Below are 23,212 nucleotides of genomic sequence, written 5' to 3' on the forward strand. Positions count from 1 at the left end.
TAATGCAAATAGTTGCAGATTGGTTTGTCCAAGGGCTTAAGCCAGACATCCATGCAACAGTCATCAAAGTAGGCAAAAACTAAAAAGGAGTTCAAGGAATTAGTCGAGCTAGCCAAAATGGCAGAAAAAAGAAGTCAAGAAAGAAGACAAAAGAGAAAGCCCAGGAAAATTGTCACAATTGAGGAGGATGATTCAAGAGACATCTCATAGGACACTCAAGTGGTAGTAAAGAAAAGAAAGGACAAAAAGAAGAAAACCACAAGGACACAAATGAGCCCCGAAGAACTTGTGCTACTACAAGTGAAGCAGCTGATGCAAGAGATGAAAAAGAGAAAAAGCTCAGAATTCCACAAAAATGTGTTATGCTCTCAATGCAAACAGGAAGGCCACCTCAAGGAGGAATGCACATTGCCACCAACGTGTACCATTTGTAACATGTACAATCATAGCACATGGAACTGCAGGTATAACTTGAAAAATACAACTCCCATGTCGAACAATATGGAAGGGGCGGAAATAAGAAGACCCCCAGGGATGGAAAGGTATGGGAGTAGAGGTCGTGGAAATTACTCAGGATAGAAGAAGCCAAGGACATGCCACTGGTTCTACAACCTTCATATGCTACTATTGTCAATATCTTGGGCACACCAAGGTGGAATGTGACATGAAGAAAAAACATGATGAAGAAAGACATGTGAAATTAATGGAAATCAAAGAAAATCCGCCAAGTGCCAACATGATATAGGCAAATGACATACAAATGGAGGTTCAAGATATCTTGGGAGTCACAAGGGCAAAAGCAAATGAATCTGGTGTAGTAATCACTCCGCTAGATAATCAGGACTCACCCAAAGCCCGCAAGAAGGCAGCTGTGGACTAGGAACAGCAGGAGAAGGTGAGGATCCAAACCACTAAGGAAATAGAAAGAAGGCAAGGCAAGCAGAAGGAGGGTGGCTCATGTGAAGCCATCGCAAATCACCTGGAAGCAAGGCGTAAATCTACACAAGATGCGTGCAGATCACAACAATAAAGAATTTTGCTTCGAAGAAAGCAAGAAGGATGCTGATTAGTTGTGCAAACCAATGTAGTATCAATGCTATTGGATTGACAGGTTCTGTTGAGATAAGTGATGGACTTATGTCTAAGATTCAAGGCTAAAATCTTGGTGGCAAGTATTGAAGGACTAAGCAAGGAACTGAAGCACTCAAAAGAAGAAGAAACCCCAGAATGCAGCATTGTGCAAGCTGAGGAACTCCCAGCATCTAGAAATGATGAAGTGGCCAAAGTCATAATCCAACTGAACAACATGCTCATCAATGATGCAGTATTGGATGGTGGATCTAGAGTAAATATCATTACTAAGCAAACTGCAATGGGATTGGGTCTCAAATGGGAGCCCATTCCATTCAACATAAGAATGGCAGATAACATAATGGTGGTTCCTAAAGAAATTATCAAGAATGTCCAAATGAAAATCAAACAAGTAGATTTCAAGGTCAACACCACTAAAAACCACACCAAGTCTTACCAGGTGTTACTAGGAAGGCCTTGGTTGAGACATGTCAAAGTAAAGCAGGACTGGGACGGAAACATAATCTCTATCAGAAAGGGGAAGTAGAAAGTTCGTGTTGATCTTTCCAACGTAAAGGGATCAGTAACACTTGCTCAAAGGCCAATTCATGTGGAGACATTCAATATGTTAGAAGGCTTTGATGATGATGAAGAAGACAGAATACTCCACGAACATCCCAACCTGGTGCCCTTGTACATGTTACATGTGGATAAAGTGATGGGGCACTATGCAGAAGCAAAAGATGAAAACCTGGAAGAAGCAGCCAAAGAAATAAAGAAAAAATAATCAGATTCCGTAAAACCAGAGGGCTCAAGGAGAACAAAACTAAGCAAAACCATGCAGGAGAAAGCCTTGGAAGAGATTGAATGGGCCTAAAATCTGAAGCAAGAGGAAAAGATTCAAGAGATCCATGATTGGGTGCAGAAGCAAAAAGAGAACCAGAAGAAAAATACGATAAAAGTAAGCCCGGACAGACTACAAGAGGTTAATTTGGGTGAAAAACCTATGAAGATTAGTCTGGAACTGGATGAAGAAATCAAGCAAAAGTTGGTGTCCTTATTGAAAGAATACTAAGATGTCTTTGCTTGGTCGTACGAGGACATGGAGGGCATTAACCCTAAATTCTTCCAGCACAACATCAATTTAAGAGAAGGAGCCATACTGGTCAAACAACAGAGGTACAAAATGAACCCTAAATATGCCAAAAAAAAGTCAAAGAAGAAATTGACAAACTACTAAGAGTAGGTTTCATTGTGCTAGTAGAGAAAGATGCTTAGATATCCCCAATTGTGGTGGTTCTCAAAAAGAATATGAAGATCAGAATCTGTGTGGACTATCGCAAGCTAAAGGACACAACTACCTAGGATCCCTTTCCACTCACGTTTATGGACTCTTTTGCTGGATGAGGTAGTTGGAAAGGAAATGTACTCAGCTAAAGAGATTCTTGTGAGTAAAGGAAAAAAAGAGTTTAAGGGAGAGATAATGATGCAATCAATACTCCTCCTAAGCCTAGAAAGGTTGATATAAAACCTTATGATGGGGTTGGGAGTGAGAAAGCAGATACTCATGTTAGAGATTTTATCCTTCAATGTATAATACCTGGATATATGCACCCCAATGAGTGGAAAGCATGGTTCCCATTAACTTTGAGTGAAAAAACCAAAAATTGGTTCTATGACATGGAGAAGCATGAAGCCCATAAGATCGTTACTTGGCAAGTTTTAGTAACAGCCTTTCTTAAACATTTTTCACCTACCGTGAGTCCATTAAATGCCCCTAATTACGTTAGGTGGTTTCTTTCAAGGGGACAATGAGACAATGTAAAGCTATGTGGGTAGATTTGCCAAGTTTAAAAGAAAACATTGTGATCCTGATAGTTTTGATAAAAGATTATTGATGGAGAGCTTTATCAAGGGTTTGTTATGCTCATTTACAAGTCCATGTGAGGTTAGCAAGGCCACTATCACTTGAAGATGCATTTGCAAAAATGTGTGAGGTAGAAAAAGCCATTTTGGATACAAATTTAGGACTACAATTTAGAGCTTGGCAAGAGCCAAAGAGAAATGAAATTCAACTTGGTAGTCCCAAAGATGTGACAAATTTTAGCATAAGGGAGAGAAACCAAAATGAGCAAGCACACGCAATGTACCATTTCAAGGTGATTACACAAAAGGCTAGAGGGCCAAAGAAGAAGATGATTTATGTTTGGAGAAGAAAATAAAATAGGATAGTAAAAACACTTGGTAGAAGCCCAATGGATAAGGCACTGGTCTAAGTGAAAATTTGGGTTCACGCCAGTAGGCTAGTTTCCCTGCAGGATGCCACAATTGCATTTCTTTTGGAGCCTCGAGAGCATGTTATTGTGTGAGCATTGCATGCATGTATGTGTTTTGTGTTCGCACATGTCCATTTACTACCGTTATGTGCATTTTGCATAATATTTATCTCATATCGAGATGATGATCTCACTTGGTCGGCCTTCAGGTGCTATGACAAGTTTGTGGATCGAAAACGCAACAAGAGGACAAGATTGAGGCATGCAATGCCTAATGTGAGACATTACCATGTGTTGGATCAAAAAAGAACCAAGCAAAAGAGAAGGCCATCTATGATGAGCAGGCCATGCAACTATTAAAAGAGATTCTCTAAGAGAGAGAGAGAGAGAGAGAGAGAGAGAGAGAGAGAGAGAGAGAGAGAGAGAGAGAGAGAGAGAGAGAGAGAGAGAGAGAGAGAGAGAGAATCATATATTAGAGAAGGATGTCAAAGCGATCAAAATGAGGCTTCTTAGAGAGGTGAACCCATCACAAAGGGGTGTCTAGTATTGGGGGGGCATCATTCAGATGGTTCGCCCCGAGAGGAGGGGATAAAGCATCGTATAGCCGGCCTTGTGTGGTGAAACAACACGTGAAGGGGTGCACATTTGAGACCTTCCACTCCCTTCACCTATGAAACTTTGTTTGGAGTTTCTTCACGATGAAAGACGTGCACAATACTTAGAGAAAAGAGATGTGCATCACCTAGCATAAAAGCATTGGAGATGATTGCAAAAGAAGCGTAACATAATCAAAGTGAAAGAAACTAATATAAGCAAGAAGCACCTTGTATAGAAATAATAAAGAAAGAAAAACCTTGAACACCAAACAAAGGTGAGCTTTAGAAAGATTACAACCCTTGATAAAAGTGGGAGTGCACAATAGCCCCGTGCGCCAAGAGAGCCAGTGCAACAACGATCCACAATAAACGGATCACAACTAGGTGCCATCAAAGCGATGAGAAACAACAACGCCCCCAACCACAACAAAAGCTATAGTGCCAAGTGTTTCTCAAAGGTGGTGGCCGGGTGCGAGAGCTAGAGCAACTGGGCGAGAAGAGTAACCACTCTCTCTCTCTATCAATACTTGGTAAGAGTGGTCAATATGATATATATACCCTAAAAATTAAAAGCCTTGTATTATATGTGGGATAATATAAACTGCGTGTGCCAGTTTGTGAGAAACCTCCCTTCTCTAAAAAATGAGAAGCCACACAACACATCACTTATGATTTTGCACACATAAGAGGCCTTGATAAAAAAATGTACGATTATATTGATTAATTATGTGTTTTGAGCATTGAGAGGTGATATACCCACTCAAGAATGGCAACAAGAACAACAACATCATAGACGAAATTCAGGCTCGATGAATGTATGATTATATTGATTAATTATGTGTTTTGAGCATTGAGAGGTGATATACCCACTCAAGAATGGCAACAAGAACAACAACATCATAGACGGAATTTAAACTCGATGAATGAAAGGAGAAGGAGCTTGCGAACCTTCAAGTTGAACAAGAAAGCTCAAGATAAGATATTTTTTGTCCAATACCATTGTTTATAAATTGTAACACTCTCATATGCTAATAAAAACAAATTCAAACAAGATTATTCATTGTCAAAGTGTGTGGTAAAAATAATTTATACGTGGTGACATAAATATATTAGCATTGATATACACATTTTGTCTTGATTGTGTCTTGTGAAGATGATTATCTCTATTTAATACACACATGTCTCATGCATAAACATTGAGCTTATTAGTGGGATGGATATTTAGATAAGATTGCATTGCACATTCCAGACAGTGAACATAGGCACACACTCTAACCATAGGTCATTTTCTTGTTGGTCTTCACTTTGCGAGTTGAGGAGAGTTGTCAGTTTTGATTAGCTTCCTTTAATATGTGTTCTTGGGCTTGGGTTTAGCTCCATAGCTTAGGCTCCTGAATATTTCCTAACATGCAAGAGCGTGGGTGAGGGGGTGAGGGCATAGGTTCAGAATCATGTAAAGGAGAGCATGCTAAAAAAAATGCATAAGGGATTTCATTGGTGAAACACCTTGTATAAATTTTTGAACACTATTTTTGAGATACTTTGATTTTTTTGCTTGTGATGTTTAGTTTAAATGAAGCCTTTACATTCCTCATTTATTTTGTGTGTTTGCTCTCTCTCTCTCTCTCTCTCTCTCTCTCTCTCTCTCTCTCTCTCTGGTGACACTCAACATTAAGAATGAGGAATTTTGTTGCGAAACCCTCAAAACAAATTAATTTCAACTATTTAAGTGGATTGTTTTGCAAAAGAAAAATTCACCATTGTTTGTGTATTTTTATGGGTCTTGTTGTTATTTGGTTGAAATTTATCCCCTAAAAAGATACATAAAACTTTTTTCTTGAGGGGTTTTATTGGCGAAACCCCCTATGCAATTTTTTAATGTTTTCTCACTAGAATAAATAGTTACAAAAAATCTTATAGATATATAGTAGATTGATATTTGAACATGATAATTAATGCCTCATGAATTCATAATTAGAGATTGATATTGTCGGTGCCTAAATTAATAAATCAAGCATAAATTCAAAAACATAATCATGTGAATCTAGAAAATAAGAATAACATTGATGAATATAAGATGGCCTTTGATTATATCTTTACCATTGTGTTGATTAAAAAATCTTTTTTGGTGTAATGTTGTCTACAACCGTTGTTTCTTTTCATATGAGTCCATCTCTCTTGTCCCACTGTTGGTCGTATATGCCCTCGTGTTGCATTCTACCGATGTTAATACCTCTCTCTCTCTCTCTCTCTCTCTCTCTCTCTCTCTCTCTCTCTCTCTCTCTCTCTCTCTCGCTCTCTCTTGTCTTGGACTCAATCTTAGTCTCAATCTATCTCCATAGGTTTTTCTTATAGCTGTAGGAAATAGTTGTATTACCATAGGTTTCCTCACCATTAGGAGCCATTATATATCCATGTACTTTAACTAAAGAAACATAGTGTAGGTGCTAGATTGATTTAAATTGAATGCTATGTTGATTTGAGATGAATACATACCTTAAGCTTTCCTTTATTACTGCTAACAAAATTTATGTGTGTTCCTAAAGATGACTTTATCTTTTCTAAGAGACTCGGCTAGTAAAATTTGGTCTAGTTATGTTTGAAAAATGCCTATTAAATGGCTTAGTCTCACTATATATCAAGAAGCCATGTTTCAGATTTAAAGTAACTTAGCATCATAATTTTTAGATGAGGTGGTCTAAGAAGTTCTCAAAAAGTCTTACTTGTGTCTAGAAGCCATAAGGTGATCAAGTTCATAATGTCTAAGAGCCCTCATAATGTCTAAGAGCCTTCAAGGTAAGACTCATGACTTTTCTACGTCAAATTCTTATCTAATGTCTTTTCTTTTTTATATTCAATCCATACTATATTTATGCTTTAACAATACACAAATATTTTGTAAACCCCAATCTTGACCTTGCCAAACTAGGCTTGTTGATTTATGCATCTTCTCAAGTGTAAGTTGTTGAGAAATGTGGTGCCAAAGAGCGCAAGGAAGAGGTAGGAAGTGAGTTGACTAAGTTAAGAAAGTGCAAAGCCTAACAAGTTGCCACATCATCAAAACTAATTTATCCCACATGAGCTCTCAAGCAACTTAGTAGCCAACTCAAGCATCAATATCAAGTAAATCTATTTGGTTCATATTTGTCTATCTCTTTTGGTCTTACCATTTGATCAAGTAATTATGTTTAGCATTGTGTTTGATCCACCATAGCTTAGCCTATGTCTCGGTCCATGTTTCCTAACATAAGTCACAAAATGAGTAGATGTTAATGAATCGAGTAGATAATCATGTATAGCTAACGCTTTCAAGTGCTTATTCTAGTCAATTATTGGTAATTTTACATAGATTACTTTTTTGAAAGCCATCATGAAGTATATTTGCATAATACATCAAAAAAAAAAGTCTTAGTTTTTACGCACTATAACAAAAGGTGTTAGCAAAAAGAATAATAAAATTTCAATGTTTAGTAAGAGATACTAAGTTAAGTATCAAGACTAAAAATAATACTACAAGAATCAACTAGAACCATTAAGAATTCCTTGTTTGGGTACTACGTGTGGTCCACCTCTGGCTCTTCAAAATGCTAATCAAAGTAAGAGGCTAAACAACAAGGGATATCTCATCTTAAGGGGTGCTAGGATGGCCCTCTTCTGAGAGAGAAATACCAATTATTGGTCTTATGGGGGCTCTAATTAAAGCTGGTTATGGAACCATTTTCAAAATAGTCACCATGAGCCATGTGGGTAAATCTTCCCACTTGGTGGAAGAGCTTGACAGTGATATTCATGAAGCCTTGCACAAATCTCGACCAGCGGTGAAAGGAATAATTTGATTGAAATTGTTTCATTAACTCAATGGATGTAAAGGACGAGTATTTTTATATCGTCGATTATAACGAACGAAGCAAGATGGCCTTAATAGGTCTCAAGATTACTAGTCCAACTCATTTTGGTTGGAAGAACCATGTTGAGGCCAAACACCTTAATCAAGATCAGGTAAAGTGGGAAGACTTGAAGATGTATTTGTTTCGAAGGTATTGCCCTCTAGAGTATGAAGAAGATAAGATAAATGAGTTCTTGGAAGTATCCCGAGATGGTAATTAATATCTAGATAGGAGAATTAATTTAACCTAAAACATCTAAGGTTCACATGTGATGGAAAATTTTTTAAGAAGGTCAAATTGTAATATTAGTGCACACATGCACACAAAATGCACATATATGGAAGCTTATTGATCCTAAAAGAATTTGTAAAAGCCAATTCATGAGTCCGGCATGTGGGTTTCACCCTAGGGCTAGTAGCATGGGCCGCCAGAATGTTGAAAGCACTTGGCAAAAAAAAAACTAAAATTGACCAAGCCTTGGTGTGGACCCTTGGATAAATAAATTAATAAGACTATGGTTTAAGGGGAAAAGGTTGAAAAACCATGGGTTTGAACAATACAAGTGGAATTGAACAAGTGGTATATGGAATGTGGTAAGTGGTCTGGCACACATCGTTTGGCTTGAGTGGTAAGTGGAAATGGATTGCTGGTTTTGGGGAGCTAGTGGTTTGCTAGAGTTGGGCTCACTTGCCTTAGATAGACTTGAGATACTTGAGTTCATTTTAGTAGATCCACCTTAGACTAGTTCATGCATTAGTAAAGCAACCTTTTACTTAAATACGTGTGAGTTAACTAGCCTAGATGGAGGCTATACCAAATAGGGTCATCTACATGCATGTGAAGGGGGTATAATCTATAAAAGGGGTCCCATTTACTTCAAATCTCCATGCCTACTTTTGACAATTTCTATGTTGTCATAATCTTGTGAGTACCTCTCTTACAATATGTACATTAAGTGCTACCCAATATAGGTAGAAGCTAGCCTAGTTCTTGTGGAGCATTTACTTCACATTTGGGAGCTTCTAGGACACAATTCCCTAGCAGAAGGAAGCATAGGTTTCTAAAGAGAATCGGTGGACTTGTCAACACCCTAAAACACATCAACCTCAAGCTTTTGTAATTCTACTAGTGATTTAACCCTTGTTCATATTTTTTAATTTTGGAAGTACAATAGTTATTGAGTGCTTGTATTTCAATTTCAATCATTTTTACCTCTTTGCCAATCAGCGGTAAATAGAATTAATGATTAAATCAATTAAATATGACCTTTGTGACCATAGAAACTCATCATTGTTCAATCCCGTGATTGTAATTCCATTGTAAGGTATTCGTAGTCAACATTAGATTTAGCAATTGCAAATAATAAACCTTAAGGGATATCTTATTTAACCTATGCATAAAATTAATTGAATAAACCTTAGGATAAAAAGCATGGACTATGTTTTGACAATCTTAGATGTTTGGAATCAATGAAGCCATAAAAGGGTAATTATTTTGGGAATCAAAATTGGAGCTTCTAGGTGCATTAAAAATGTGCAATTCAACTAATTTTATGTGCCTTTCATAAATAGTTTTGAAGTTAGCCCATGAATAAATTAAATCGGATGGATTTAAAAAATTATTGTGTGAGGTCAAATCCTCTAATTGTGCACCACAGAAAATGCACATAAGATGGTTATTATTCCCATTCCAACTATATTTTAAAAGTCTTTTACCCTAGTTGCAAATTGCTAATTTTTAGCATAGAAGAAACTCTAAATCTAACCTTAGACTTCATGGAAATTTTTAAAAAGAAAGAAGAGGCTAAGCGTAGAAATATGAGGTTGAAGCATGCCTTAAAAGTTGTAAGTCAAATACATAATTGTGCATGTGAACTCATACCCTAAATTTTACCCATAGAAATCTTTAGAAGAGTTAGTAAAATAATGGGATTATTCCACATAGAAATCCCTAATAAATAATGGTAGTTAAGCCATGTGAATATGACCCTAAAATTGGCAAAGGCCTAGTCATTTTTAGAGAGAGAGTTCTAGAATATCTCATGAACCCTGTATAAAAATTATCTCAAGCAATGTAGAATGGCACATTGCTTGGAAGAGTGCGTAGAGTTCTATTAAAATATTAGATGGACTTTTCAAGGGATAAAGAAGAAGCTAGGTAAGGGAATACCTCAAGGAAGAGAAAAGGGACTTTAAAGAGTGGAATCTATCCAAGTAAAATCATGAACATCAAGCTTGAATAGTTAGATGTTTTATTATGAAGAAGTAATGGTGACCTTAAGTTTAAGACCTTAGTATAAGGTTGGAAAAGTGACTTAAGTATAGCTAATTTTGAAAAAATAATGAAAAAATAATATCTTTAGAAAGACTTATGACTCTAGTGCTTAAAATTTTGAAAACTACCTTAGCAACAAAGGATTAGAAAAAGTTAGAGCAAATGACCATTAGAGACCTTAAAGGAAAGATTTAAAAATTTGACTATTATTACAAGGATCAAGAAGACTTGGATATAGATTATTGGATCAAGGAATGCATTCAAAGATTCAATGGAGGACTCAGACTGTCTCATGATGCATGCTTATGATAGTTTACCCCATTTCTTCATGATGCATGCATGATATATGGTTACTTGATCATGTTTGATACTTATTTGGATATGGTTTTGTTGTAATATGGTTTGCTATGGAGCTTGTGAGGTACCACATAATGCTAGGCGGATGTCATCCGAGTGGTGAATCCAATCATGAAGATGGTCGACCATGACCTTGACCCATCTCGGCAGACATGGGTGTGCTCCTAACATGCCTGGTGTCTGGATAAGAGGTAGCTCGTGAGTGTCATTGGGCCAATCCTGGTCTAGGCTGGACATACGCGTTGCTCTCGAGACTCTTATGTGACCATGACCTAGAGTATTCATGCCTTGGGAATGGTGTAGGTAACAAAAGCGGCTCATGCCAATCTGGAATGTGACTTTGGGGCTCCTCACTATGGATGGCATCACAAGTTGGAGTGCTTGAGCTCAGTGATGCATACCTTTTTAGTATGAGGAGAGCACATGCTTGGTGCGAGGAGGTATTTTGGATATATGTGACATTGTTTTATTTGATAGTTGGATGGTATTCTAGAGTTTCGGTATGTATATTTTTTAGTACATTTTGATGTATAAAAGTTTTTAAATTAAATGCTAGTTTTTGAGAAAAGAAATGTATGCTATGGAGTGAGTGTGTGAACTATTTTTATTACTTTAGTTGGGTGTGTGAGCAATGAACCAGGAATATAAATTATGGGTGTGAGGTCACGTTAGCTCCATAGGCCCAGTGGAAGGACGGTGGGCTAGATCCACGGGATTGGATGGGGTCTAGGCTATGCCTATGGATTTGGTCAAAGTTGGAAAGCAAGTGGAAGGGCTAGATCCATGGGATTGGATGGGGTCTAGGCTATGCCTATGGATTCGGTCAAAGTTGGAAAGCAAGTGGAAGGGTGGACCTGAATAAGAAAATTATTTCTAAACAAAACCAAAATTTGTTTGAAAACTAAGAAAAATGGGTAAACCAGGAAAAACGATGGAGTCAATCCAAAGGTGTAAAGGCTGCCTGCTTCATGATCGATGAGTAAGATGGTGTGATATTACAAGACCTTTTCTCCAAGTACAAGATTTCAACAAATTTTACAAATTACTTTAAATAAGTTAACTACAAGTTAATACATCAACCTTAGAAGACGAATTAAATAGAAAACTTAAACGAAAAAAATATTTATGAACACGAGACAAAAGCATTGGGTCCAATCTGCCCCCCCCCATATGTAAGACCCGGGATCTCACATATGAGTGTTTCAATGATTTATTAAGGTATGAGGTAATTTGATACAATCATACATCTTCTCATCAGAGGAGAAAAGAGAACATAGAAAGAAAAGAGAGCTTCATCCAAGGAACTTGCAATTCTTAAAAACCATGTTTAATCTCTCTCTCTCTCTCTCTCTCTCTCTCTCTCTCTCTCTCTTTGCAATCCTTAGGTTTGAAATGGCTCAAATCAACAAGTCTAAATATATGTGCTTACCTTACATAGATTCGATTGCAAACAAATGTTCTATAAAATAGCAAAAGCACTATAGTCCATCTATTAATAGATTAGTCAATAACCCACATCTTTGATTTTCTTTACTTAAGCATGTGAAAAGATCTTGTACTTGGCCTGTAGCTTTGATACCACTATTACAGGATCTTTTCTCCAAGTACAAGATTTCAATAAAGTTTACAAATTACTTTAAATAAGTTAACTAAAAGTTAATACATCAACCTTAAAGGAAGAATTAAATGGAAAACTTAAACGAAAAAATATTTATGAACACAAGACAAAAAGCATTGGGTCCAATCTGCCCCCCCCATATGTAAGACCCGCGGTCTCACATATGAGTATTTCAATGATTTATTAAGGTATGAAGTAATTTGATACAATCATACATCTTTTCATTAGAGAAGAAAAGAGAACATAGAAAGAAAAGAGAGCTTCATTCAAGGAACCTGCAATTTACAAACCATGTTTAATCTCTCTCTCTCTCTCTCTCACACACACGCACACACACACACACACACACTCATGAAATAATTAAACCATATAAGGAAACCATTAAGAGAATTAATACTCCCTATAGACGTTTGCCTGTCTCTCAGCCTGTCTTGACTCCTTGTATACAAGTACAGGCTTGCAACTTGCAGCCACTGTATCTCTCTGGTTTTTGGTCAGAATATAATTGAGTTGGTACTTAAAATTACGAGAATAGGTTTGGTCTACAACTTCTCGGGCGGTTTCACTAAATGCAACTGTATGCAAAAACCAACATACTTTTTGGGGATCTTTATCATAAATATGCTATTTTTATCATAAATTTATTTTCTTTATATTTATCTAATTTTTTAGAGATATTCATGTACTCTCATCTCTAACTAAAATTTTTATTGAATAAATATAATTAAATTTTCAAGAAAGTTTACTCACATAACAGTGTAGCTATATGTAGCTACACTGTTATGTGAGAATCATATATATTTCTTGGTATATGGAGTTTCTAGCAAAAGATGCATGCTGTTAGTTAGCCGCATACTAAGCCATGACATATGATGTCCCCAGGTGGGACTCTCTACCCGATACATGTAGACATCATTACCATACTTTAGGAAGATACATTTTATTGTATATAGGGGGAGGGGATCCTCATAGGTCTCCACCAAGCCTCATCTTATTAACTAACTCTACACCACTCTCCCTGGTCCTTGAGTTGACATTTTGAACACATGATACATTTGAAAGAAAGAAAAAGCTAGTTGCCCTGGAAAGACCATGCTTTGAAAGTAGTCATAAATGCATCTCTTTTTAAGTTGCAATATTGAATCAAATCCTTGTAATAACAATACCAGTTGGGATTAGCTTTTCCAAAGAGATAACCTACAAAGCCAAAAAAAAAGACGTAATATAATGCTTAATTTCAATGTTTAAGTAAGGCAAAAAATCAAGTTTCACCTTCTTTTATCTAGATTTGGTAATCAAGCAATGAGGTTAATGCATGGTCATCCATTCTCTCCAAAGTGTCAGAATAGTTTCTTTAGCCAGTTTCTCCTTATTAGTATTTGGTCTTCCTATGCCATCTTGCTCTATGGTCATCCATTCTCTCCAAAGTGTCAGAATAGTTTCTTAGCCAGTTTCTCCTTATTAGTTTTTGGTCTTCCTGTGCCATCATGCTCTATGTATTTTCTTATCTTATCTCTTAGATATTTGACAACCTCTTGTGTAACACCATCTTCAACATGGTGTAGGTGATCACCAATAGGAATAAATCTTTTTTCAATGGTCACCCTAGTAAAAAAATATAAAGTCGACAAGGACATTCCTGTATGTACCAAGGCAGGATACCACAATAAAGACATTTTAAAGAGCCACTGATTTCCACACTCAAACTTGCCTTGCATATCGTTAAAAGCCCTCCCTACTAGTGCTTCTCATTCTTTAGACATGTGCGTTCCAAATGAGAACATAAAGAATTTTAACCTTACAAATGCCCTCCACATTTTCTAATCCTCCCAACTCCATCAGAAGCTACAATGTTACTGGTGAGACATCATCTGTCCACATATGCCAGTCATATTTTCTCTCGCAATTCCTTCTCCTCTTTGAGACGACCCTTTGAATAGAAGCTCAAACAAAATATTCCCATCATATGTAGTACGAATCTCATCAACTTGTTTAATGTTTGAAACCATTTCAAATGCTAACCTCTATGAACTCCTTGGTGGCATCAATTTAATTAAGGTAATTACAATTTGTGCATCCTCATCGCTCTTGACCTTGGTTCGCTTCTCATCATTTAATAGGTTATCACCTCTGACAACAAACTTCTCCCTAAATTGAATATCAAGATGGAACACCATTTGTATAGCAAGAATATTAAAAGAAAAATCATTAGATGCCACTACTCTATACAATTATGTAACCTAATAGAGCATCCCTTTATCTTGAATGACTTACTAAGATGATCATTACATACCTCTGTCACCCCATTTTTTGTTACTGATTGAGTCACAGATCTATCCACGATAAACAAGTATGCTAACTCTATTGTGGCTGAAAAAATGTGTTAGATAATATTTTTGAGCATTAAAATGTTTAAGAGATGGACTCAGGCAAGGCCCTAGGGGAGATAGGGATCTTGCTCGGAAGGGGGGAGGGATTACAGCATGTAGGTTGCAGAGGGGCCAATTTCCACACAAGGAGTTTTGGCAACAAACAGTACCCTCCAAAATCTGATGTGTCGAGTTTAGAACCACAAAAGTTGTGGGCATTTTTGCTTCGTTCTTCCAATTCTTTCTAAACTCAAAACCAATTGCGAGATTCAAATAGCTTAGAAATAGGCCCTAGGTTGAAGAGAAGGGGGGATGCATGAGATGGGGATTATAGTCAACAAGAAGGCATAATTGACTAGGTGGAGGCTCAATCGAGCAAAATTAGGAAGGCATTTTTTTTTTGGGTTGACACAAAAAAAGGCATATTAATTCTTAGAATATTCATTTTTAAACTTGAATCAGTAGTGATTAAATTCATCTTAGCAGCCATAATCAATATAACGAATAGTATCTCACTCTTGTTTAATGACAAGTGCCACGTGGCATACTATTAGCCGCATGAACGGTTTGCTTGAATGTCGAAAGGACTCGCGAGTCGCGAGTGACAGGAAACTGTTCTCTTTCTCTCTCTTTTGTGTCATGGCAGTTCAGTCCGCGGGTCTCACTTTACCTTCCAGGTTGCAGTCTCTCAAACCTGCGGGGTGTACATGCTCGCGTAATGAGAGGTACCACCGTCGCCTGCACAGAACAATAGCTGCCGCACCTCCTGCAGGGGTTGTGCCGAATGCACAAACCAGCAAGAACCTCCGCGTTCAGAAGGCGAGGTATGTAGAAAAAGGAGTTTCTTTTTCAGCACGTGTGCAAGACCAGGAATCACACGCATGCTCAACTTCCGGCAGCAAGAGGAGATCGATGATGGTGGCGGCGGGTGCAGCCGCTCTGGCCAGCCTCATCTTCAGCGTGGGAAACGCCCTGGCGGTCAAGCAAGTCCTCCTGGCTGGCCGAGTACCCGGTCTCTCTCCACCGGACGAAAATGGTAAGGTTGCAAATCAACCTTTATGTCACTGTCATCTCACTTTACTAGGATGAAAGATAGATTGGGATTCTGTGTGTCATGGTCGGCTGTACACGCACAATAGCTACCGTACAAATTACAATGCATGTTTATCAATTTTGGCAGCAATTATAGAGCGTTTTCATAATTTCAAGATTTTGGTTAAACAACATTGCCATCACTCTTCCATTTCAAGATTTTGGCTGTAGGGCCTACACTCCAAACAGGTGATCATGAGATAAATGCTCGAAATGGTTTTTTGACATGACCTTTTCTGCTTGGGTCCCGTCGAACTATCTCGCTTGGCAGCAATGTGTTGCTTTGGTAGGGCGTCGGTGTTGTCTCCGCCTGGTTGTCTATGCCGGGGGTGGGTGGGTGGGGCCTCCACTCTAGATGGGTGATCCTGAGATAAATGCGCGAAACGGTTCTTTGACATGACCTTTTCCGCCTGGGTCCTGTCTTGCATGGTGGCGACGTGCTACGTTGGTAGGGCGTCAGTATTGTCTCTACCCAATTGTCTGCCGCCTACCCCCATCCTCGTCCTCGGTGGGGGTAGAATGCTAGGGCTTTGTCTTGCCGGAGGGGGGAGGTGGCGCTCGGTCTGCTCTCTTCACTTTGTGAGGGGGAAGGGGCTGGACTGGTGTGCGGAGCTCGCCTAGACTGGCAACGAGGGCAAGCTCTAGCGAGGTGACCCATTTGACGGCAAAGGAAGCATCGGCTGGGAAGGCCTGAGTACTCCATGTAAGCCTAGCGGGGCGTGCCATGACAGACTCAACCACATGTCCAAGAGATAAATATATATAGAGAGAGGGGAGAGAGAGAAGGGAATAGGGATCTTGTCCAGTACACCACATTGAGCGGAAAACAGGCCTTGTTCCCTTTCAGGAATTTATTCAGGAATAATTCACGGGCACGTTGGCCCAATACAATCAATGAATACAAAACAGAGAGATATGCCGATGTAGGATATCCAAGTCGATGCCGATGTTGATGTCGAGGGTCCAAATCCAAATCCAATGAATCCAAGTCCAGATCAAATCCAAAACCAAGTCCAGATCAAGTCCAAGTCCAGATCCATGTCCAAGCTATATGTCTAAGTTCCATGTTCATGTCCAAGTTCCATGCCCAAGCTCTATGTCCAAGTTCTCCATGTCTATGCTCCATGTCCAAGCTCTATGTTCCATATCCAAGCTCTATGTCCAAGTTCATATCCAACTTCAAATCCAAGTTCAATTAGGCCAAGCTCCGATGAGTAATCTCCATAACTCCTATAACCTTCTCGATGAAGAATACCATGGAAAAGCTCTTTCTGGCAAGAAAACTGATAAAAAACCTATTTTAATGGTTTTTGGGCGATAAAAACATCCAAAAAGCAAATTTTAGGGTTTTTGGAGCAATTTTAGGATTTTTGAAATTTCTGTCCGTACAGCTCCGTACAGACGTCCATATGGCCCATGCATATGTCCATACAAGTCTTGGATTGACCGTACATCTGAAAAGCAAGTTGGAGAAGGTGTTGATTGCGAAGAAGAAGCTCTCCATGATCATAATGATGCCCACACACTCCACAATCTCCTTCATGATGCTACAAGAGAGGTTCAAGTCTTTTTATACTTGAAAAGAGCTCTGCTTTTGCCAAAAGCTTGTCCATGCTTTTGCTTTTCCTTTTTATGCTTTGCTTTTTCCTGTTTGCCTTTGCTTTTACTCTTTTTACTTTTATTAATAAAATATTACTCAACTTTTGGTGCTTTACTTTTCTGGCTTTAAGGCCTTGCTTTTTGGCCTCAGAGCTGCTTTTTGAGAAAGTGTCTTTTAGCTTTTTGGTTTGGCTCAGTCTCCTCTTTCCAATGGTGCCCTTGGCTCATAGTCAACCCTGTTTTGACTTTTTGCTTTTTCTTACTTTTTTGACCAAGAATGGTGCTTTTTCTTAAACAAATCTTACGGACCCTGCCTCCATGTCTTCTTCTACCTATCAGATGTCACTCCACCTACTGAAGAAATATTTTTGTGTGAAATATTTCAACTTCACGGATTACCTAGTAGAATCATCACTGACCAAGATGCCAGGTTCACCTCTAGATTTGGACATCCTTCATTGAGGCAGTTGGAACTTCACTTAATTCAAGCACAGCTTATCACCCAGAGACGATGATCAGATAGATAGGATCAATCAAGTTATTGAAGACAGTCTTTGAGCCTTTTGCGGACGTGAGCCAAAAACATGGTTGAACTACCTTCATCTAGTGGAATTTGCCTATAATGCTTCTCACCGTCCAAGTATTGGTATGAGCCCATTTAAGATATTGTATGGATAAGAATGCCTTACACCCTTAAATTAGTCACATCCCTTGATCAGAGTGGAAGCTTTAAGACAGATGCTGGATAAGATGAATCATCAAATGCAGTCAAGTCCTTGACACCAGGGAAAAACCTCTAAGGAACAGGATTCTACAAGAGTACTTAATTAAATGGAAGTTCTTCCCAGTAGAGGATATAGCACGAGATTACCATTAGTTTACGAGATAAGGACATCTGGGATCTTCAAGTGGGGGAGAATGTAAGATCCCTCTTATCCTCTATTTTATTAGTGGAGATAAATCATTGAAAAATCTTTGAGATGTTGTAGAGAGAGATAATCTCTGATGCCCAGCACACCATGAGGATGACCCACAAGTATCTCTCACCGCGCTAGTTCAGATCTAATATCCAAATCCAAGTCCAATGAATCCAAATCCAAATCCAATGAATCCAAAACCAAGTCCAAGTCCAAGTCCAAGTCCAAGTCCAAATCCAGATCCAAGTCCAAGTCCAAGTCGAAGTCCAAGAATCACTCGCTCATCCAATCTCCACAACTCCTACAGTCTCCTCGATGAAGAAAACCATGGAAAAGCTTTTTCTGGCAAGAAAACTGATGTAAAATCTATTTTAATGGTTTTCGGGCGATAAAAACCTCCAAAAAGCAGTTTTTAGGGTTTTCGAAGCAGTTTTTGTTGGGGAGAGCTTGCCTGTACACCACCACGCACTCACACTAAGCTTGAACAACACACGTGAGAGAGCTAGTTGCTGGAAGTACTCTAATGATAATGATAGATACAAAAGTACTATCAGTACAAAAATATAGCCTAGGGCAAGGTGCCCAACACACGTAAGTGTGTTCACACGGAAAAAAACCTGTGTCCAGCCACCACAGGGAAAAAGTGCCTGTGAGTAAGCTATGTTCACACCTGAACTAGCCGGGAGTGGTCATGACCAACAAAATATAGCATGTGTAGACACATAAGCCAAGTCAATCTCTCCTGCATGGAGCCTTTCTCTGACATAATGATAGTGAACCTCAATATGCTTTGTGGGGGCATGAAATACTGGGTTTCGTGCAACTGCCAAAGCACTCTGACTGTCAGTGTAAATGGTGGTAGGAGATTGCTGTCCAACACCAAGATCGGCTAAAAGCCATTGTAGCCAAACACATTCCACAGCTGTAAAGGCTATCCTGTATTCAGCTTCACAGCTAGAAGTGGCCATTGTACATTGCTTCTTACTGAGCCATGAGATGCATGAGTCACCAAGAAGAAAATAGGTACCACTGGTTGACACTTGTGTGTCATAGCAACCTGCCCAATCACTGTCTGTAAATGCAAGCAAGCATAGTGTAGAAGAACTGCCGTAAAACAAGGCAAAATTTGCAGTGCCTTAAGATAGTGAAAGACACGCTTACACGCTTGCCAATGCATAGTGCTCGGACAATCGATGAATCTGCTCAAGTGAGAAACATCATACTGTGTGTCCAAACGAGTAGAGTATAAATAGATAAGGCATCCCATAGCCTGTTGATAGGTGGCAACATCAAAAGGCTCACCAAGCATGCTCAAGTGACAGTTTTAGACCTAGTTCCATAAGAGTAGAAACAGGTTTACAATTTGTCATGTGAAAACGCTTAAGGAGTTGCTCAATATATCTGCACGAGATAACAAGATACCTCCCTTAAAAGGTATAAACTGTATGCCCAAATAGTAATGTAAGTGCCCCATGTGTGTGACATCAAATGCATGTTGCAAATCAACTTTAAAAGCTGAAATATCACCCTCTTCAAGGCTAGTGACGAGCATGTCATCCACATAAAGAAAAAGGATGAAAACATTGTTCCTAATGTGGCGTACATAAAGTGTACGCTCAGCTGAACTATTCTGAAACCCTTTGGTAGTCAAGTATGCATGAATTTTGTGGTACCAAGCACGAGGAGCGTGTTTAAGACCATACAGTGTTTTATGTAAACGGCATACTTTACTTTCTGCACCTTTTTGAACAAAGCTAGGAGGCTGAGATACATAAACTTCCTCCTGCAAATCGCCATTCAAAAAGGTAGTTTTGACATTCAACTGATGTACATGCCATTGTTTGTGTGCAGCCAATGCAATAACAGTACGTATGGTAGTCATACGTGAAGTGGGAACAAAGGTCTCCTCATAGTCAATGCCCTCACGTTGGGCATACCCTTTGGCGACCAAGCGAGTCTTATGGCGATCAACTGAACCATAAGGCTTACGCTTAAGCTTGAAAACCCATTTTGTGCCAATAGCACGCTTGCCAGGAGGCAAGTCACATAACTCCCAAGTACCATTTTTGTCAATGGAGTCCAACTCCGAATGCATGGCTGCCACCCAATTATCATCCTCCAATGCATCAACATGAGAAATGGGTTCCTCATTACAAGCGGTGGCAACAAGAGCTGTATCCACATAATGTGAAGATGCATGGCGAGAAGGAGCACGTGTACGACCTGGCATAAATGTAGACTGTTTGCTATCACGCAAAGTCTCAAGCAGCCATCTAGGAACAGTTTTTGACTTCCAAGTATTTGCATCTTCCTCTGCCAATGCATCACCCAAGGAATCCTGATCAATTTGGGGCAAGTTCAGCATCTGATTTTACTGATTTTCAGCAGGCATAGGTGGCTGTAAATGAGCTGAAACTGGCTCTACATTATCCACATTGCAATTGAATAAAGGCAACAAAGTATCAAACACATCTTCCGGTCCAATAGATGGCTATTTGGTACATGAGACAAGTGGTTGAGATGCATATTCATCAAAGATAACATCTCTTGACACAAGGATCTTGCCTGTATTGGGCACATAGAGTTTGTATCCCTTACTCTCAGTACTATAACCAATGAAAATGCATTTGATTGCCTTTGCATCAAGCTTATGTCTTTGTTGTGTAGGCACATGCACGTATGCCAAACACCCAAAGACTCTCATATGAGTCACCACTAGAATCCTGGCATTCCATGCCTCATAGATTTCAAGGCTTTGGTTAAGCACATAATTGGCACACATAACCACCTCAAGCCAAAACTTACTGGGCAGATCCTTGCTCTTGAGCATGCAACGTGCCATCTCCATAAGTGTACGATTACGTCTCTCTGCAACTCCATTCTGCTGAGGAGTATAGGGGGTAGTACACTGATGGGAAATACCATATAATTGCATGTAGGATGTGAACTCATTTGACAAATATTCCCCCCCTCGATCTGTATGCAATGTGACAAGCTTGTGTCCACATGCATTTTCAGCCATGGGACGGAAGTCTTTGAAAGATGCAAAGGCACCTGACGTCACTTTTAAACCATACACCCAACAAAACCGAGTGTAGTCATCAATGAATGTGATGAAGTACAAGTGTCCTCCAAAAGATGGAGCCCTCATGGGGCCACAAAGATCACTATGAATGAGCTGTAATGGACGAACAACCCTCATTGTTACGTGCACACCAGTCAGGTGTACAGTGACATGGCATCATTAGCATCATCAGTAGTCATCAGGTATTTTACTGGCATTTATGCAATTTTATAGGCATTTTTACAGGCATTTATGGGGCAGCCGACAGCATTTGTGGACATGGCATTTGGCCGACAGCCCTTATGCTGGCCGACCAGCAGCATGCTTGCTTATATATTCAGGCGCCTCTCCATTCAGTCATTCAGGTTGATCATAGCAGCATTCAGCAGTGTGTTCTCCAACGCATCTCCTCCAGGAAGCATTGGGAGCAGCATAATCAGCAAACGCATCATCCTCAGCATCATAATCAGCGAACGCATCATCCTCAGCAGCATCATCATCAGCAAACGCATTCAGTTCAGCCCATCAGATCTGCGTTTCATCATCAGGTCAGCATTCAGCATCTGTTCCAAAGCCTCCCTTCAGCGTTTCCTTCCCAGGAGACAAGGGAAAGATAGTGGACAGCAATTCATCCAGCATATTCAGCATATAGGCAGCATATTCAGCAGTATAGATCCATTTGGATCTCATTGTAACCGCATTCATCATCTAATATAGCTGCATTGCATTGACACATATTTATCTGTCTCTTAAACATCATTAAGTGCAGTTTATCTAGACTAAGGTTGTGTTTACTACGGTCAAAGACCTCACATGTCACATTGGTATCAGAGCGTTACAGGGTAACTAGCCTTAGAGCATGTTCAGTTCATCAGTCATTCAGTCAGACATCATGTTAATCGCTTCCGCACAGTTAAACCCAGTTCTCAAAATTTTGCAAGCCACCTTTAGGGATTTTCCCTTAGGTCTGCATCAGTAACCCCTCCATCTGCATTCTTGCACAGCATTTAGGGTTGCACATGGCTTGCATAATAGACATCCTAGCAGTCAATCTTGCATACATGTTGCCCATGAACTCTCAGGGAAGAATGACATCCATCATCAAAGGAGGACATAAGTTTTGGGCTTCAACTGGCAGCAGCAGGGGGTTTCTCTTCCACAGAAGACGGAAGTTTGCTCCAACATCGCCTCTGGAGGTTCAGAGCTTCAGGTACGACGGAGATGGTAGGTGAAAGGTTTCCATAGGCAGGTCAGGGGTGACTCAGGTATTTGCCATTCAGTTCCCGCAGTACATGGAGTCTTGGCTCAAAGGATTTCACTCCTGCAGACGGCCTCAGTCCCAGCAGAAGACAGAAGGGGGCAGTGGTTCGGAGGAGAAGGATCACAGAGGAGTCGAAGGTTGCCAGGTTTATCACCCAGCAACAGTTTAGCAACGGGGAATGTCACGTGCACACCAGTCAGGTGTACAGTGACATGGCATCATTTTATGGCATCATTAGCATCATTAGTAGTCATCAGGTATTTTACTGGCATTTATGCAATTTTATAGGCATTTTTACAGGCATTTATGGGGCAGCCGACAGCATTTGTGGACATGGCATCTGGCCGACAGCCCTTATGCTGGCCGACCAGCAGCATGCTTGCTTATATATTCAGGCGCCTCTCCATTCAGTCATTCAGGTTGATCATAGCAGCATTCAGCAGTGTGTTCTCCAACGCATCTCCTCTAGGAAGCATTGGGAGCAGCATAATCAGCAAACGCATCATCCTCAGCATCATAATCAGCAAACGCATCATCCTCAGCATCATCATCAGCAAACGCATTCAGTTCAGCCCATCAGATCTGCGTTTCATCATCAGGTCAGCATTCAGCATCTGTTCCAAAGCCTCCCTTCAGCGTTTCCTTCCCAGGAGACAAGGGAAAGATAGTGGACAGCAGTTCATCCAGCATATTCAGCATATAGGCAGCATATTCAGCAGTATAGATCCATTTGGATCTCATTGTAACCGCATTCATCATCTAATATAGCTGCATTGCATTGACACATATTTATCTATCTCTTAAACATCATTAAGTGCAGTTTATCTAGAC

At 39.5% G+C, this 23,212-nt stretch overlaps 1 protein-coding gene across 2 annotated transcripts in view; it reads left to right on the forward strand.

Annotated features, from left to right (window-relative positions):
* Positions 1–14,993: 14,993 nt before the first annotated feature.
* Positions 14,994–23,212, forward strand: part of LOC147610112 (thylakoid lumenal protein (Mog1/PsbP/DUF1795-like photosystem II reaction center PsbP family protein)) — a 40,123-nt gene continuing 31,904 nt past the window's right edge. The window contains exons 1-2 of one of the 2 annotated variants that reach the window (XM_086786943.1): positions 14,994–15,272; positions 15,348–15,484. In XM_086786943.1, coding sequence (XP_086643069.1) covers positions 15,007–15,272; positions 15,348–15,484 — 403 coding nt within the window. In that variant the 5' untranslated portion in view covers positions 14,994–15,006. Of the gene's footprint in view, positions 15,485–23,212 lie in introns of both variants that reach the window. The other variant, XM_086786942.1, reaches the window with a different exon arrangement.

This window comes from Cibotium barometz, chromosome 50 (assembly GCF_041138505.1).
Source record: "Cibotium barometz isolate CiBa-2024 chromosome 50, ASM4113850v1, whole genome shotgun sequence".
Lineage (NCBI taxonomy): Eukaryota > Viridiplantae > Streptophyta > Polypodiopsida > Cyatheales > Cibotiaceae > Cibotium > Cibotium barometz.